The sequence below is a fragment of the Dermacentor silvarum genome, chromosome 8 (assembly GCF_013339745.2).
Source record: "Dermacentor silvarum isolate Dsil-2018 chromosome 8, BIME_Dsil_1.4, whole genome shotgun sequence".
Classification (NCBI taxonomy): Eukaryota; Metazoa; Arthropoda; class Arachnida; order Ixodida; family Ixodidae; genus Dermacentor; species Dermacentor silvarum.
The window spans coordinates 14,614,300-14,629,966 of NC_051161.1; the positions used below are offsets into that span (position 1 = coordinate 14,614,300).

Below are 15,667 nucleotides of genomic sequence, written 5' to 3' on the forward strand. Positions count from 1 at the left end.
AAAGTTATACACAATGATAAGAAAACTGTCTTCTAAGAGTCAAGGCTATGAAGGCTGCACATGCCTTATTTGCTTCATGTTGACACATATCCCTAGTCGGGCTGTGTAAATGAAGCACAACATAAAGCAAAGTGCTCTAAACAAATTTTTTGCCTGGCTGGAATTGTAATGAAACGACCAAATTGATATTACCGTTGAAATTAGATTATTCAAACTGCAAGATTATTCGAACATTTTAACAACCCATCTATGTCCGAAAAATCAAGTCAGTGACTGTATCTGCAACAAAGCATGCTACTGCCCATCCATAAGCTAAAATTTGCCTTTTCCATATTAGTTGTTTAAGTGCAGACCTCCGACTTGTTAAGTCCAAGGAGTGCTCCACACTGCTGAGCCAGAGCCTGCCTCGTGGCCGGATCCCGGATGCTCTGGCAGAGGCAGTCCATTGTGTCCTGGAATGCATGCTGAGCAGCCTGCATTCCCTCCAGACAGAAGCCACGCAGCACAAGCCGCTGACACAGCTTCAGCAGGTCCCTGCATATTAGTTCAACCACCCAGCCCGTCAGGGTCTTTCTTAAACATACGATCGCTGGATGGAAATCTAAAGGAAGTTGAACAGAGGTCAGCACATCAACATACTTCAGTACAGACACTTCCAACGTAAGCGGTTATGGTGCAGGACCGAATATAAAGCGTTTTTTTTTTTTTTTTTCAGACTCTCGTTTACCCTCCCATACAACTCCATGTAGACGCATACTACAGTCGAATCTCGATAATTTGAACTCGAAGGGGCCGAAAATTTGTTCGAATTAAAAGAAGTTCAAATTAAAAGAAGGACTTATTCTTGTAGTATTCGTGCACCATAGCACGATGTACGAACGGTGCGAGTTGTGAAATGCGGCGTGCAAGCAAGTAGCAAGCGAGGGCCACGAAACTGCCCATACCGGCCAATGCTCGCTTCCCGATAACGGCAGAAAACGAAGCTTCAGGGAGCGGGCGGCAGCGGCATGGCGCGCGTGCAGAGACCGCTGAAGGTGAGGGAGGAGGGCAGCAGAGAAGCGGATTTGGCCTTGGCAACGCCGTCGCTTCGGTGGCAGTGGATTCGGTGGCTCCCCTCGCCCTCCCTCTAAACTCCCTCGTAGCTCCCCCACCTTCAGCTGTCTCCGTGCACGCTTGCCGCCGTGCCGCCTTAGCCGGTCCCGCCGGCCAGGCGCCGGCTTAGCCGCTCCCTGAAGTTTCGTGTTCTGCCGTTATCGGTTAATTATCCGGACTGGGCCAACTTCCTCGCGGAAGTTGGCCCAGTCCGCTAGGTGGAGAATTACAGGAGACGCTAGGTTACAGAAAATTTGCTAGGTGGAGGATTACAGGAGACGCGAGCTATGCGGGGAAAACAACATTAGGGGACGCGTGAGAGTCGCGCATCCACATAAGGTGCACCGGCCGAGAAGAGAGTGACAAGAGCAATTCGAAGGAGGAAATTATGTGAAGCAAACAAACAAGGATCCAAGAAAAGAAAATGCGGCAGCAGCACACCGTAGGTGGGCGTTCTATGGATGTACGGGGGTTGCCTAAGTGACGGAGAAACCTTTGTTTCAGCCGCCTGTCAGCAGCACGTGCTCCGCACCAAATGTGCGCACAAGTCACTCTTTGTTTGGCTTTTCAGTTCATGTACAAAATATAAAAACAGTTGGGATTTTTTTTTTTTTTAGACAACGAAGCTGTCTCACCTGGGCGTTTGCCGTCAGTTGTATGCTGGAAAACCTTGCCAAGCGATGACGTCACATGCGTAGCCTAGCAACGCCTAGCACAGCAGGTGCGAGGCATTGCTAAGCGACACACATGACGTCATCGCTCGGCGCAGTTACCCCTCTCTCTAAGGTCACCCTCGCCACAGCCAAGCAGTGCAGTGATAGAAAGACGACAGGAGGCAGAAAGGAGACTGTCTTCTACTGCAAGACATGCAGTGCAAATCCTGGCCTCCACCCTGGCGACTGCTTCGAGCGATTCTATACTATGCACAAGTACAGCTGACAGCCAAGGGTACAGAGAAATGTTTCTCAAATAAATCCCCTAACATGTGTTTGTGTACTAGAGCATTTTTTGTGCATGGCACCCAAAATGTACAAATGGCTTCTGACCAGAACGACCGCGAACTGGGTAAAGGCTTATGACCGCAAAGGGTTAACGCCACTTTATAGTCCGACGCAGCATGCGTGTCAGCCAGCGTTGGTGGAGGTTGGCGACACCAAGTTCGTCACGTTATGGTAGCGAGCAAACCGATCCCTCTATAGTCCAACGTGTGCGCCATGCGGCGCCGCCTAGACGCATGCACATTTTATACGAAACTAAGAATTTCAGGATCATAGAAAACTGCGAACTCGCTGCACATGCCGCCATGCGGTGCATTCTGGGTGACAATGCCAGGACGAAATGCATCATGTCGCATCTTGACGCTGGCTGCAAAAGGGGCACGCCGACGAACGCCAAATACATCAGCCGCGCCTCGTGCCGGACTAAAGAGTGCTGCACTTTCACTGGCGTGACGTCGCCATGCCGATCGCGCTCGGGTGTCAACACTACGTTGGACTATAAAGTGGCCATTAGAAGACTGCACCGACCCCGAGTATCGTCCTGATACTCGGGGTCAGCTAAGTTCACCTAAGAACCAGCCAAGCCAAACTAAGTTAAGCAAAGGAAAGCAAAGACAAAGCTAAGAACCAGCCAAGTCAAACCAAGCTAAGCAAAGGAAAGCACAAGCTAGGGAAGGGCCACCAGCTTCGCCGTTTGCCCAGCCTTCGCACCACTTAGTGTGAAGCTGGCCCTAATTTTTTTCTTTTTCTTTCTTTTTTTTTTTTTTCTGGACACCGGAAGGGGTCAAAAAAATTTCAAGCCGGTTGAGGCCATGGACGCACGCCGTCATGAAATGCAATATTGCGTGTGCGACCTTGACTCCGCAACACTGTTAGCGTAAGTTGTATTCCACAATTTCAGTTCGAATCATTCGTAGTGTCCACATGCCAGCTTCCGCCGTTCTTACCAGCACCTACAAATTTGTTATACGCGTCCGCGGTAGTTTCTGGCAGACAACCCGCAAATCCAATCTCCTCTTCACAGACGCTACTGTCAGTTCAGCCCATGGATGTGATCTCATGCCCAATCTCTATGTAATCGTCTACAGGTGCAAACATATTGACACACCTAATTGTTTATCATTTACTGGTGATCCCGTTCTACCGGCTAACAAATGTTTTAGGTTGTCGCTCAGTGCAAGATGCGCATTTCTGTGTCTGAAGTTTCACAAATGTTATCGCTGGTTCGGTCTGTTGTCAACGAAGCTTGTGTATGCGTGACACAAATTGCGTACAGTAAAAGCCCGCTGTTACGTTCCAGGGTGCTGCGATGTTCTGGCTGTTACATTGTTTTCAGCCGGTCCCGGCATAGCTCCCATAAGAAAAATTAAATTATGGGGTTTTACGTGCCAAAACCAGTTCTGATTATGAGGCATGCCGTAGTGGGGGACTCCGGAAATTTGGACCACCTGGGGTTCTTTAACGTGCACCTAAATCTAAGTACACGGGTGTTTTCGCATTTTCCCCCCATCGAAATGCGGCCGCCGTGGCCGGGATTCGATCCCGCGACCTCGTGCTCAGTAGCTCCTATAAGACCCAATGCATTGGTAACCCCACTGTTGCATCACACTGTGGGACCGTTCCTGCATCATGCGCTGCGAACTGCCACCCGCCCCGGCTATAGCGGCCGCGTTGACTTTTCATGGCGCTTGGCTTGGTGGCTTGACAATAAGCCAACAATGGCTTCTACTACTGATACAGGCAGTATGCCCGGTGCTAGAAAAGACCTTTCGCCAATATTGCCTCTCACAGTCCCCACTCGCCGCAAGACACGGTGACATTTACAAACACAGACAACTGAGAGGAATAAACAACCCGCATCCCCATGACTTCAAGGAATTCACATGACCTACCTCTGGGAGATGGTACGCCGCACCGGTGAGCCAGGTTGACGCAGGCAGTGAAAAATATCAAGCAGACGCCCTGCCATTGGCTCCAGCTGAGGCCAGTAATGCACAATCATCTGCACAGCAACATGAACAGCACCACTTGATATATGCATGTGAAAAGCAACAACAGATGAACAGCAGTTGTAATGCCTGGTTATCTTTAATGCTGATGAGTTGAACATAGGCATGAATGGTGTGATTTCACAGTAGACTTCCGTTAATTCGACTCCGACTAAGTCGGCTTTTCAGCTAGTTTGATCCTGGCCGAAGGTCCCGCTTGACACCCATGTATTTCTACGGGCCTAAACTTTCGTTATTTCGAACCTATAATTTGCCTTCACCAGATCATTCGAGCTGGACCAGGCAGCAAACACACACCTGACCCCTTCAAGGGGACCCCAATAGACACCCCATTAGTGGTAGTGCCTGTCTCGGCGGAGCTAAGAGGACAGTCAATGCGTTGAACACACGTAATATCCTGTAGAAAACGCCTATTTTCAGTCTACCCCATGAAGTTGGTTAAGCAATTACCGTGGCTCACAATGTCTGATTACCAATTTTACCCAATTCTAACATCGGCTTTTTTTTTTTTTTGTATTTTTTCTCTCATGAAAATTGGGCTGCTATTGTCTGCGCAGTGCAATCTGACACGATACCAAAACCGTCTCCATGTTAATGTGCTTTACGGCACAACATGTAAGTATAGCGACGAAGGTGACTTGAGATCCAACAAAGCTGACTTTAGGAAACCAGCAACCGTTGTGCAATGCATATTAGACCCTTGCCCATTTTTCTTGCTAAAAACGGGTGCGCGTTAGATTTCTACTTTATTTAGGAGCTTTAATGTCATTCGTCATTAGTTTTTTTACTTTGGACACACAGAAGGTGGGTGCGAGCTTGATTCGGGAATGTGTTAGAATAGGTCAAATACTGCCAAGTGAATCAGCAGGTGTGTTTTGGCGTTCATTCTGCACCCGGCTTCATTTGACCTGCTGGATAATTCCATCGTTTTCGTCGGTCTCACAAGGGTCGACTGGATTAAATTTTATTTTATTAGAAGAGACGAAGAACGAAAGGCAGGGAGGTTGACCAGGGTCATACATTTCTGCCAGCCCTACACTTGGGGAAATTGGGAACAGAAGAATTTAAAAAAAGAAAGAATCAAAACACCTGCCAAATAATGTTCATAGACATAGTTACTAGGCTTGAGTGAATATTCAATATTTTAATGTATTCCATCGAATAGTATGCTATTCAATATTCGGTTCAGCTAGAATTTCAGTATTTGAAGTTTTCAAAATATTCTAAACGAACAAATTTGATATTTTTCTACGTACAAGTTACACCCCAGGGTAGTTACTACACCCCGTTAGAAATAAAATTTGTGCATTTAACCTGCGAAAAAAACTACATACAATGCCCAATTCTTTCTAAAAACTGTCTCCATTCATGGATGCATGAATTATCCATGTCATATTTTTGGCCAGCTGCTCCATTCCCCATCTATTTGGCAACGCTGATGGAACATAACTTTGCCATAAAGGTGGTTTCAGAGCAGCCTGGCTTGCGCTGCCACAAAATCATACCTTGAGGCGAAATTTGCACCGCCATGAAGCCAGACCTGAAGTTGAAATTCGCATGTAACCCGCACCCCAATTTTAATGTTCGATTTTCACATTTTTTTTATCTATACGTTTACAGAATGAAAAAAGTTAAGCGTGCATGTTGCTGTTGTCTAAACATTTTAGCCTAGCACACAGAAAATATGATTGGCTTTTGAAGGAATAACAGTGGCACAAAAGTTTGCTTTATACTTTTTTTTTCACACCCACAAGAACTGCGTGCGGCGCTGCTGGCCATTCCAATGAGGTACTTGAACTTGGCCTAGTTGGCGGACTAGCAATAAACATGTCATGCGTTCCCATGAGGAATGAATACAATCAACGTCCGATTGTTCAGACTCCTTATGGGCAGCGAAAATGTCCAAAAAAATGAATGCATGCCTTTTACGTGACAGTTGCGCCTTTCCACTATTAGTATGCTTCACCGCAATACATCGCGTGTTCTTTGCAGCGTAACACTGCTGTATAGCAGTGAAGCTGACTTTCGGGAACCGGCATTATACAACACGCCGTGCTTTCAGTGCTTTCAAGCCATCGACGAGGATTACAAAGGCGGAGTCGGCGCCGTTGCTGACAGCGGCAAATTCTTTCAAATATAAACATGTAACCGAATAGCAGGAAGCTTAGTAGCGAACGTCAAAGCAACTAGGCCTAGCGTTACCAGGGTGGTGACTATGGCTGCGAGCAGTAGGCGTGCCAGAGTGCCAGTTTGAGGCTTTATCAAAATGGCAGTGGTGGTGGCTTCGATTAATGCTGTTTTGCACCTGTGGTCACAGTCAAAAGTCAGGCAAATCGAATGGCGAAGGGTTCTGGCGTCCAAAATTTCAGACGTTCTTGTACATTGGCTCTATGGGGTATGTGGTTGGTGCCGTGAAGGCATCCAAATTATCGGGCATGTCAGAAAAATCAGTAGTTGATTGTAAATGTTGATTGTAAAACGTTGTAAATGTTTATTTGTAAAACGTTGTAAACGTTGATTGCAATCAGTAGTTGAGTGTAAACAACAAAGGCAGCACCAGGGTCTATCAATAGTTTTCATCCGGTCATGAAACTTCCCCAAAGGTTTCATATAGGGACAGAGGGTGGCACCAGAGGCTCTGGCGTAAGTAGAAGGTGAACAATTTGCAGCGCCAGATGGCCAGGCTGCGCGATCATGCAAATCTTTCAAGAGGAAAGGCGCTTCTTTTCATTTCAGCATACTTGTAGAGTGAACATGCAACGGGAACTTTTGGCAAAATAATTTCATGTGTGATACACAGCACCGTTTTATCATTGACGTCGCCCCCCTCCCACCTAGTAGCCTTCCTTACACAAACCGTTTTCTTTGGCTGTCTCTATTTTACTGTCTAGTTAGTTGGATAAGTCAGTTATATTTGGTTAGCAAGTACAGTGGTTTAGTTATTCGTTGATTAGTTAGTAAGTTAATTATATTTGCATAGTTATTATATAAGTAGGTTTTTACTGAACAATTTTGTTATTTCAGTTAGATAACTGAGTTAATCAGTTGGTTAGGTTAGGTTAGGTTAGGTTAGATATGTTTTGATTAGTTAATTGACTTTGTTAGTTACCTCATTTATTAGTTAGTTTAGTTGGTGTATTAGTTATTATTAAGTAATTAGTCTATAGGTTGAGTTGGTTTTGTTACTGTAGTTTGTTCAATTACTTATTATTCAGTTTAGTTAGTTAATGTAGTTAGATTATTTAGCAAGTCAGGTTAGTTATCAGTTTGACAATTAGTTTAGTGATTACCTATTTGTTTGGTTAGTTAATCAGTTGGTTAGCTTTGTTGGTATAAAACACTGGCTTTTTTACGCGCAATTATATAAAAATGCGACGTGAACTTGCTCTGTAGTCGGTTTCTAACAATGGAGTAGTCCAAGTGTACAATTTGAATTATGAATTAAGCTGCTGTTGTGAATGCAGTTGAACCTGGAAATGAAACAAGGCTTAGTTGTTTCGAAATTGTTTGCGTTTACGTTTCTGCACACTGTTCAGAAACAAGGCGCCGATTTGCACATTGTGTCAACAATATACACACACCGATACAGGCAGTCGACCCTTGCGCAATAGCGAGCGTACGCAAAGAACGCCTACGGTGTCCCTCCAGCGTGTGCTCCAGTCCACCTTCTACTTGTGTTAGCAGCGTGGTGCGTCTACAGCGGGCGCTATATGAAGCTTTCTCATAGCATTACACAGAAGTTTCGTGACCAGATAAAAGTACTGAAGGACCCTGGCAGCACCTAACCACATGCAACACATAAAGCTGTTTCACGATGGGAGAGTCCTCGTAGCAGGTGAAGTAAGGAGTAAGGGTTAAGTGGATAAGAGTGAGAGCTGGTAAAGCAGTTCAATTTAACACTCTGAGGGTGGTCAATTTGCTCACCAAATTCGACCCCCCGGAGTCGAATTTTTTTAATGCAGATTTAAAACCTTTAGAGCGACCTATTTTGAAAAATATTTACCGCAAATATTTTAGTGCCCATAATGCGACAAAAAATATTTTCACGCATTGTTTATTGATCAATACAGATGGGCTTGCATAAATACTTATAAGAATAAAAAGCTGATACATTGAAATACATATACAGCAAAATATCGGTGATATGAATCTCGCAGGCTCGCATGTTACGTTCGTATCGCCCAACATTTTGTATCAATAAAACATACATAAAACCAAGAAAAAAAATGGTTGTCACCAGAAAAAATTTTTAATAGTGGAACCCCATTGATACGTTCCTCGCTGCTGCGTTTTCCCGGCTGCTACGTCGCGTTTTTGCGGTCTCGACCTAAATCCCATTGACATCCATGTCAATGGGTTCCTAGTGTTACGTCGGCAATCTGTAATACTCCTGCGTCTTATGCTGCGTTTCATTGTGGCGATCACGTAAAATTAGCGGTGCAGCAGCTTGTACTTTGCAACAGGTGACCGATTCATTGCAACAAGCGACCGGCATGTTGCAGATACGGCGCAGCCGCGCGAGCGCCATATCTAGGAAGCGATCTGTGATATAGCAAAGTGCGCGCCCACGTGGGCCTCATCTCGCATTGGTGTGAAGCTCTGTAGGGGCTTCCAGGTCAAAGTGCGCAAGAACTGGAGGTGTTTGCAGGTGCTGGCGTAGTTCGTAAAATGCTACTTGCTCATTTTCACCCCACAGAAGGCAACATTGTCTCGTGTTATGCGTGTTAACGGGGCAGCAATACGTGAGATGTTCGCAATAAACCGTCGGTAATAGGCGCACAGCCCCAAGAAGCGCCTCACTACCTTCTTGTCGGGTGGTGTAGGGAACTTTGCCACAGCATCTATTTTGTCTGGGTCAGGTCGTACACCCTCGTAACTGACGACGTGGCCAAGAAAGCACAGTTCACTGAAACCAAAATGACATTTCTCGGACTTTATCGTCAGGCCAGCTGAGCGTATGGCTTGGAGAACAGTGAGTAATCAGCTTATACCCCTGTCACACGGGACAACCTAAGTGCACGTTGAGCGAGTGCACTTCGCCCCGAGTGTCATTCGCACGCTATCACATGGGCACGCGATACGACACCGTTTTGTCTTGGCTCGTGATGATGGATGGTGCTAATGCGATTGCAATGATTCACTTCATTTGTGCCTAAATATTATTCTAAATGCTGTGCATATATATAATATGTTATTAATAAGCAAGTATTGCCTAAAATAACAAATATATGTTGTGCTACTGACTCACCCATCGCCATCAGCATCATTTTCAAAGTGCACTTCCCTTTCTCGTGTAGCAGCACGCCGCCAAAGTGACACTCAGTGCGCCAAAGTGCACTTGCTCAAAATGACACTAAATTTACCAGTGTGACAGGGGTATTAGGTGCTCCTCGAATATAGCTGAGAAAACTATGACGGCGTTTAGATAGACCAAGCAAGTTTGCCACTTCAGGCCTGATAGTACAGTGTCCATTAGACGCAGAAAAGTGGCTGGCGCTGAGAACAGACGGAAAGGAAGTACAGTTGAATCCTGACAATTCGAACTCGAAGGGGCCCGGAAATTTGTTCGAAATAAAAGAAGTTCAAATTGCAGAAAGGACGTATTTTTGAAGTATTCGAGCACCATAGCACGATGCACGAACGGTGCGAGTCGTGAACTATCGCGGCACGCAACCGCCCATGCTGGCCAACGCTCGGTTCCCGATAGCGGCAGCAAACGAAACTTCGGCGAGCGGGCGGCGCCGGATGACGACGGGCAGGCGCGTGCGGAGACTGTCGAAGGTGAGGGCGGAGGGCGGAGGGGAAGCGGATTTGGCCTCGGCAACTCCGCCACTTCGGTGGAAGTCTGTGGCTCCCCTCGCCCTCTCTCTCAGCTTCCTCGCAGCTTCGTCCCCTTCAAATGTCTCCATGCGCGCCCGCTGCCGTGCCGGCGCTGCCAATACAGCCGGCCGGCGCAGATTAGCCCACTCCCTGAAGTTTCGTTGTCTGTCGTTATCAGGAAGCGAGCGTTTGCCGGCGTGGCCAGTTTCCTTGGCCGGACTGGGCCTCCGCCGCTGCATTAAGGGATGTCTCCTAAGCTTTTGCTCTATGGCATGTGCATGCTGCAGCCTGTCCAGCAAATCGTCTATGTGTGGCAGCGGGTAGACGTCTTTCTTCATGACTTGGTTTAATTTGCGGTAATCGATGCAGAAGCACAAGCTGCTGTCTTTCTTTTTGACCAAGACCACGGGTGACGCCCAGGGACTGTTCGAAGGCTGTATCATGTCATCCTCGAGCATCTTTGTCACTTGCTTTTGACTCTCTTCACGTTCCTTTGGAGTTGCACGGTAGGGGTTTTGTCAAATCGCCCTCGTGGTATCATCCGTGATTATACGGTGCTTGGTCAGCGGTGTTTGTCTGACCTTTGACGTAGTCGAAAAGCAATCTCCGAGCTGGTGTATCAGCTCCAAGAGGCGCTGCCTCTCAGAAGGCGACACGGTTGGAGCTGACATCGACACACAAATGTGTCGCAGCCCTACATGATGTTGCCTGTCATGAATGGTGTCAACATAGGGGCTTGCAGAAAACGTCACCATACGTTCCGGAATGTTTATGACGGCGCCGTGATCTCGCAGAAAATCCATCCCCAAGATGAGGTCTTTGCAACAGTTGGGGAGAATGACGAAAGTAGCAACAAAGCTAGAATCACCGATGTGGATTCCAGCGGTGCATGTTCCTGTTGGTGTCATTATTTGGCCCCCAGCACTTCTTATGTGTGGCCCGATCCACGGCGTCTTCACTTTCCGAATGCGGTCGGCCAGCTCTTGCTGCATGATCGCGAAGTCTGCGCCATTGTCAACAAGTGCTGTGACGTGATGTCCATCTTTCATAATGCTGAGATCGGCACAGGCAATATCGTCGGCGTTAGTATTCTTCGTCATCATATCGTAATCTTGAGGAGCGTGGGGGGTATTTTTGCCGTCTCGACAATGGACAACCTTCCCTCCAGAGGTCACTGCCGTTAGTTTCCCGGCGCAGACTAGGGGAACAACCACTCTTGACGACGTCAGCGAAACTCTGGCGGTTTGGGGAAGTGTAACGTACAGGTGGTGAGGACTGCCAGCGACGACGTGGTGAAGCAGCTTGGCAGGTCGACAGGTGATCACTGTTCAGGGCACAATGGTAGTCAAAGCGCAGAGAAGCAGCAGGCGAAAAGCTTCCCACCCTAACCTCTCAATGGGAACAGTAACGGACAATGTGGCCAGGTTCCCCGCAGTGGAAACAGAGTGGTCAACGGTCGGCCGTCCGCCACAAGTCGGTACGGCGAACAGGAGGTCATCTCACAGACTGAACGGTCCGTGGCTGAAATGGCAGTACCTCCGGTGAAGGGGGAGGACGTCGGACCACGTCTGCCGGGCATAGCTCAATGGACGTGCCTCTGGACATGGAGCTGGTGAGAACAAGGCTTGCCGCAACTCTTGGCGCACGACTTCGGCAACAGAAACGACTGGAGACTCCATAGGAGGAACACCGAGGGCTCGCAGCTCTTCACGCAGAATGACTCTAATCATTTCCCGTAAAGAAATCTGGTCAACATTCTGAGCTGCGGCGTTTATTGGTGTGTTGTTGGGCAGGCGGTCAAAGTGGCAGCAACGTTGCTGAAGTGCCTGCTCGATGATAGTCGCTTCTTTGATGAAGTCGTTGACCGTTGCGGGCGGGTTTCGTACAGGGCCTGTAAACAGCGGTTTCTCAATTCCCCGCATAAGATGACGCACTTTCTTTGCCTCGGTCATATCGGGGTCAGGTCGGTGAAACGGACGGGCCATATCCTCCGCATACATGGCGACGGATTCGTTCGGTTTCTGTACACGAGCCACAATAAGTTGCTGCACGTAATCCCACCAATCCAAGCTTGCGAATGTATCGAGGAGCTGACGCCAAAAATTGCCCCACGTGTGGAAGCTCGCTTCCCTGTTCTCGTACCATGTGCAAGTGGTTTCTTCAAGCACGAAATAAGCATGGGTGAGTTTGTTGTTCGGTCCAGTGATTGACTATAGCGACGCGCTCGTACTGATCGAGCCAGTCTGTTCAAGAGTCACCTGAGAAAGGCTTGTCGCCGCCTGAGAAGAAGGGAGAGTGGCCAACGGTGTAGGAATTGCCATGCTGGTGGGAGTTGCAACGGGAGGAAATTCCGGGCTCAGGCCGAGCAGGCGCCGACTGAATCAATGGACTGTAGTCGTTACGAGAGGTGGAGCTTCTGGACTGGGTGTACCGGGCCTGGTAGGGGTTTCCCGCATGAAGTTCAAGGCTCCAGCACCTCCACTAGTGTCGCAACATCAAAAACGGAAGTTGCACAGCACTGATCAAGAGGAACAGCAGCAGGTCGTCTTTTTAATACCGCGCACTACCGCGACTTCTTCTTCACTGCGCCTTGATAAAAACACTCATGCATACTGGCATTGTCCTCTTCTTCATCGGAGTACAGGCGCGGCAATATACTGCAGCATCATTTGTATATAAAAGTGCCTGCCTGTAAACAGATGTAATTGCACCCCTGTGAGCAATAAACGAGCGAGCATCTACCCGTGATGCTTTGATAGATTAGAAACCAGATAGGCATCAGTTTTTACGAGCGCAATGAAGCGAAACAGCCTGCGAGACACAACCAAAATAACCGCCACGTGCCGGCGCATGCGCAGATGCCCGAGCAGTTGCTGAAACAGCAGTGTAAAGAAGCTGTGGAATGAAAAAAAATTAAATTATGGGGTTTTACGTGCCAGAACCACGATCTGATTATGAGGCACGCCTCATAATCCGCCTCAATTTCCGGAGCCACCCACTGCGTGGGGGGCTCCGGAAATTTCGACCACCTGGGATTCTTTAACGTGCACCTAAATCTAAGTACACGGGTGTTTTTGCATGTCGCCCCCATCGAAATACGGCCGCCGTGGCCGGGATTCGATCCCGCAACCTCGTGCTCAGCAGCCCAACACCATAGCCACTGAGCAACCACGGCGGGTAAGCTGTGGAATGAAAACGAGGAGACTACGGAATGAAAAAAAAATTCCTTGTATTTACACAGGGCGGCAGCACTTGCTGGACAGGAAAGAGTAAACAAAATGGCGTTTTCCAAACATACAGACAGCGCTGAAAATACAGTCAAACCTCGATATAACAAACCTCGATTTAACATAATTCGCGATGTAACAAGCTATTTCGCCATGTTAATTCTACTGAATTAACAAAACCTCGATATAACGAAATTCTCAATATAACGAAGTTTTTCGCTGCAAGTACAACTTCGTTATATCGAGGTTCGACTGTATACGGCATCCACCATTTGGGACTTGTTCACAGCACTGTATAATTGCATCTTTGAGACTCGAAGGGTTAAGCAGGCCCCACTAATCATAATTGCACATGGATGGAAGGAAAAGAAAACTCAGATTCACAGGCTTGATGCGACGGCAACAGCACGAATAGAACTCGTGGCTTCAAGCTCAGTAGCAGAAGTCAAGCAAGTGATCAGCCACCAAGGTAGGTGAAAGGTGACAAAGTCGTGAGGAATGTGAATGCTCGCCTCAAGCAGTTCCTGACGGGAGGGATGGTTCAGGTGAACAATGGACCACAGGGATTCAGTGGCCAAAATTACTGGATGGACTGATTCCCGGTGTGTGGCCACCAACTGGAAGCCAGCTGCCCTCGGTGGCAGACCTGGCACCGCCCCTGACTGCAGCACTGCCAGCAAGAGGCTCGACACATCAGGAGAGGCTCTCTCCAGGTCCTCGAGTAGCAGCCAACTGCCCTGCAGTGCGAGAGATCCAGTCAAATCTCGTTAAATGCAAGAAGGTATAACGAACTAATATAACAAAGTAATTGTAATTCCCCTTGATATTCTCATATAAACATACTGATTTAAAATATAATTTTAACTAGCAATAGTTTCCTAGAAACAGATATGAAGAGTTTTTACAGCATGACAATTCACTGATCATACCACGGCGATAAGCTGATTAGGCCAGCACCAGCTACAAATTCTTACAGCATCTTCAACTTGACATTTGAAGCACACTGGCAGTCATACTCAGGTTGGGTAGGTCAAAAACAGAGCTGTACTTCAAGCTGAGGTGGGCTAGAGTGAAGCTCACGTCGTACTAAAACACGCTCATTCTCATAACACGGCTTTTATTTTGCCTTACACAACCTTTGTGATATGGTTTGAGCCTTGCAGAATGACCATCAGAACCTACCTGGCGCATAGCTCGGGCCAGAGGCCCCTCCCTCCAAGCAAACTGGCCAGCCACCTCAGAGCAGACGTAGCCGCCTACCAAGGTGTGCACATCTGCCTGGTCACCCAGCTGCACGCTCACCAGGGGCTGGCTAAGCTTGGAAGCCAGAGAGCGCACTAGGCTTGTCTTGCCTGCACCTACAGTACCCCGCACCAGGCAGGGTTGTCCCCGAGCCACACATTCAGCTAGGCAGCGAAGAGCCTGCTCAGCCGATGGTGCCAGCCAGTCCTGCACACAGTGGAAATAACCCCTCCAGTCACAAATTACGATAAACTACCAATAAATGTACCAAAGTTCTTATTCCAAGGTGCTGCAGACACCATTGAGAGAGAGTCAAGGTGGCAGGGATCACACTTTGTACATCTTCTAGTGAGTGCTCATAATTACTGAGTAACTGAGTCTCAATTTACACTTGAAACTCGTTATAACGAGACAGGATATAACGAAATAATGGTTATAACAAAGTAAATGTAATTCTCCTTGAAATACCCATAGAGATCCGTGTATTTAAAACCTAATTTTAACAAAGCAAAATTGTTCTGCCAATTGATATAATGAACTAGATTCGTCTGCGATACCAAAAGTACCGACCGTTGTGCACAGAGCATACCGCTTTCCACCGGGTTCCGCATTCGTTCCCCAGCGTGGTAGTTCAAAATTCCCGCATCCAATATGCTGTCGAGTAACACTGGTCTTTCTCACCACCGTGCATACATGCACGCATGGTGGCTACGGACAAGCAGCACTTCTTTATCTTATTGCATCTCTATCTTGCTGAGGCACCTAACTGACAAGGCTAGACCATTAGGCACGCCCTCTGAGATCGCTAATTCCGGAAGCCATGCCTAGCTGTGCCGCATCACATATCCATTATGCTGCTTTCCAGCATTCCAGAAAACCAGTGCCACCACTTCTCGTTCTCTCATGCTGGCGGCAGGCGCTGGCTGACGCAGCTAGGTGTGAACTCCGAGATTGCGTGAAACCAGCATGGGCCGGCCAAGCGAAGTCAGTGTGCTTATACAGAAAACGTAGGGTTAAATCTAACTGTGGAGCCGTTGCAGTTGCGGGACCACAAGAGAGCAGCTGATCAGATAGCATCACTTTCACGGGCCGAGCGCGTCCGCGAATACGACCAACAGTGTTTTTTGGCACTCTGTCTAGCTCTGTCAGTCGTACACTTCGACGGGTTCACGACATCACGCGAAAGTGAAACTATCTCCAAAAGTCATGGAAGTTGTTCGAGAATACCGCCCCAGGTATGTAGTTAACGCACCGTGTTGTGTGCCACGTGCTGCTCGAA

At 47.7% G+C, this 15,667-nt stretch overlaps 2 protein-coding genes across 2 annotated transcripts in view; both read right to left on the bottom strand.

Annotated features, from left to right (window-relative positions):
* LOC119461957 (inositol 1,4,5-trisphosphate receptor type 1-like) overlaps positions 1-15,667 on the bottom strand; it is a gene marked incomplete at its 5' end in the record, with an annotated part of 266,368 nt that overhangs the window by 105,039 nt on the left and 145,662 nt on the right. The gene's annotated exons all lie outside the window — the stretch shown is intronic.
* Positions 1-15,667, bottom strand: part of LOC119461956 (midasin) — a 51,966-nt gene that overhangs the window by 14,518 nt on the left and 21,781 nt on the right. Inside the window, exons 5-8 of the mRNA XM_037723318.2 lie at positions 14,329-14,595; positions 13,659-13,883; positions 3,983-4,092; positions 354-534 (exon numbers count right to left, since the gene is read on the bottom strand). Of these exons, the coding sequence (XP_037579246.1) occupies positions 354-534; positions 3,983-4,092; positions 13,659-13,883; positions 14,329-14,595 (783 nt within the window). The remainder of the gene's footprint in view (positions 1-353; positions 535-3,982; positions 4,093-13,658; positions 13,884-14,328; positions 14,596-15,667) is intronic.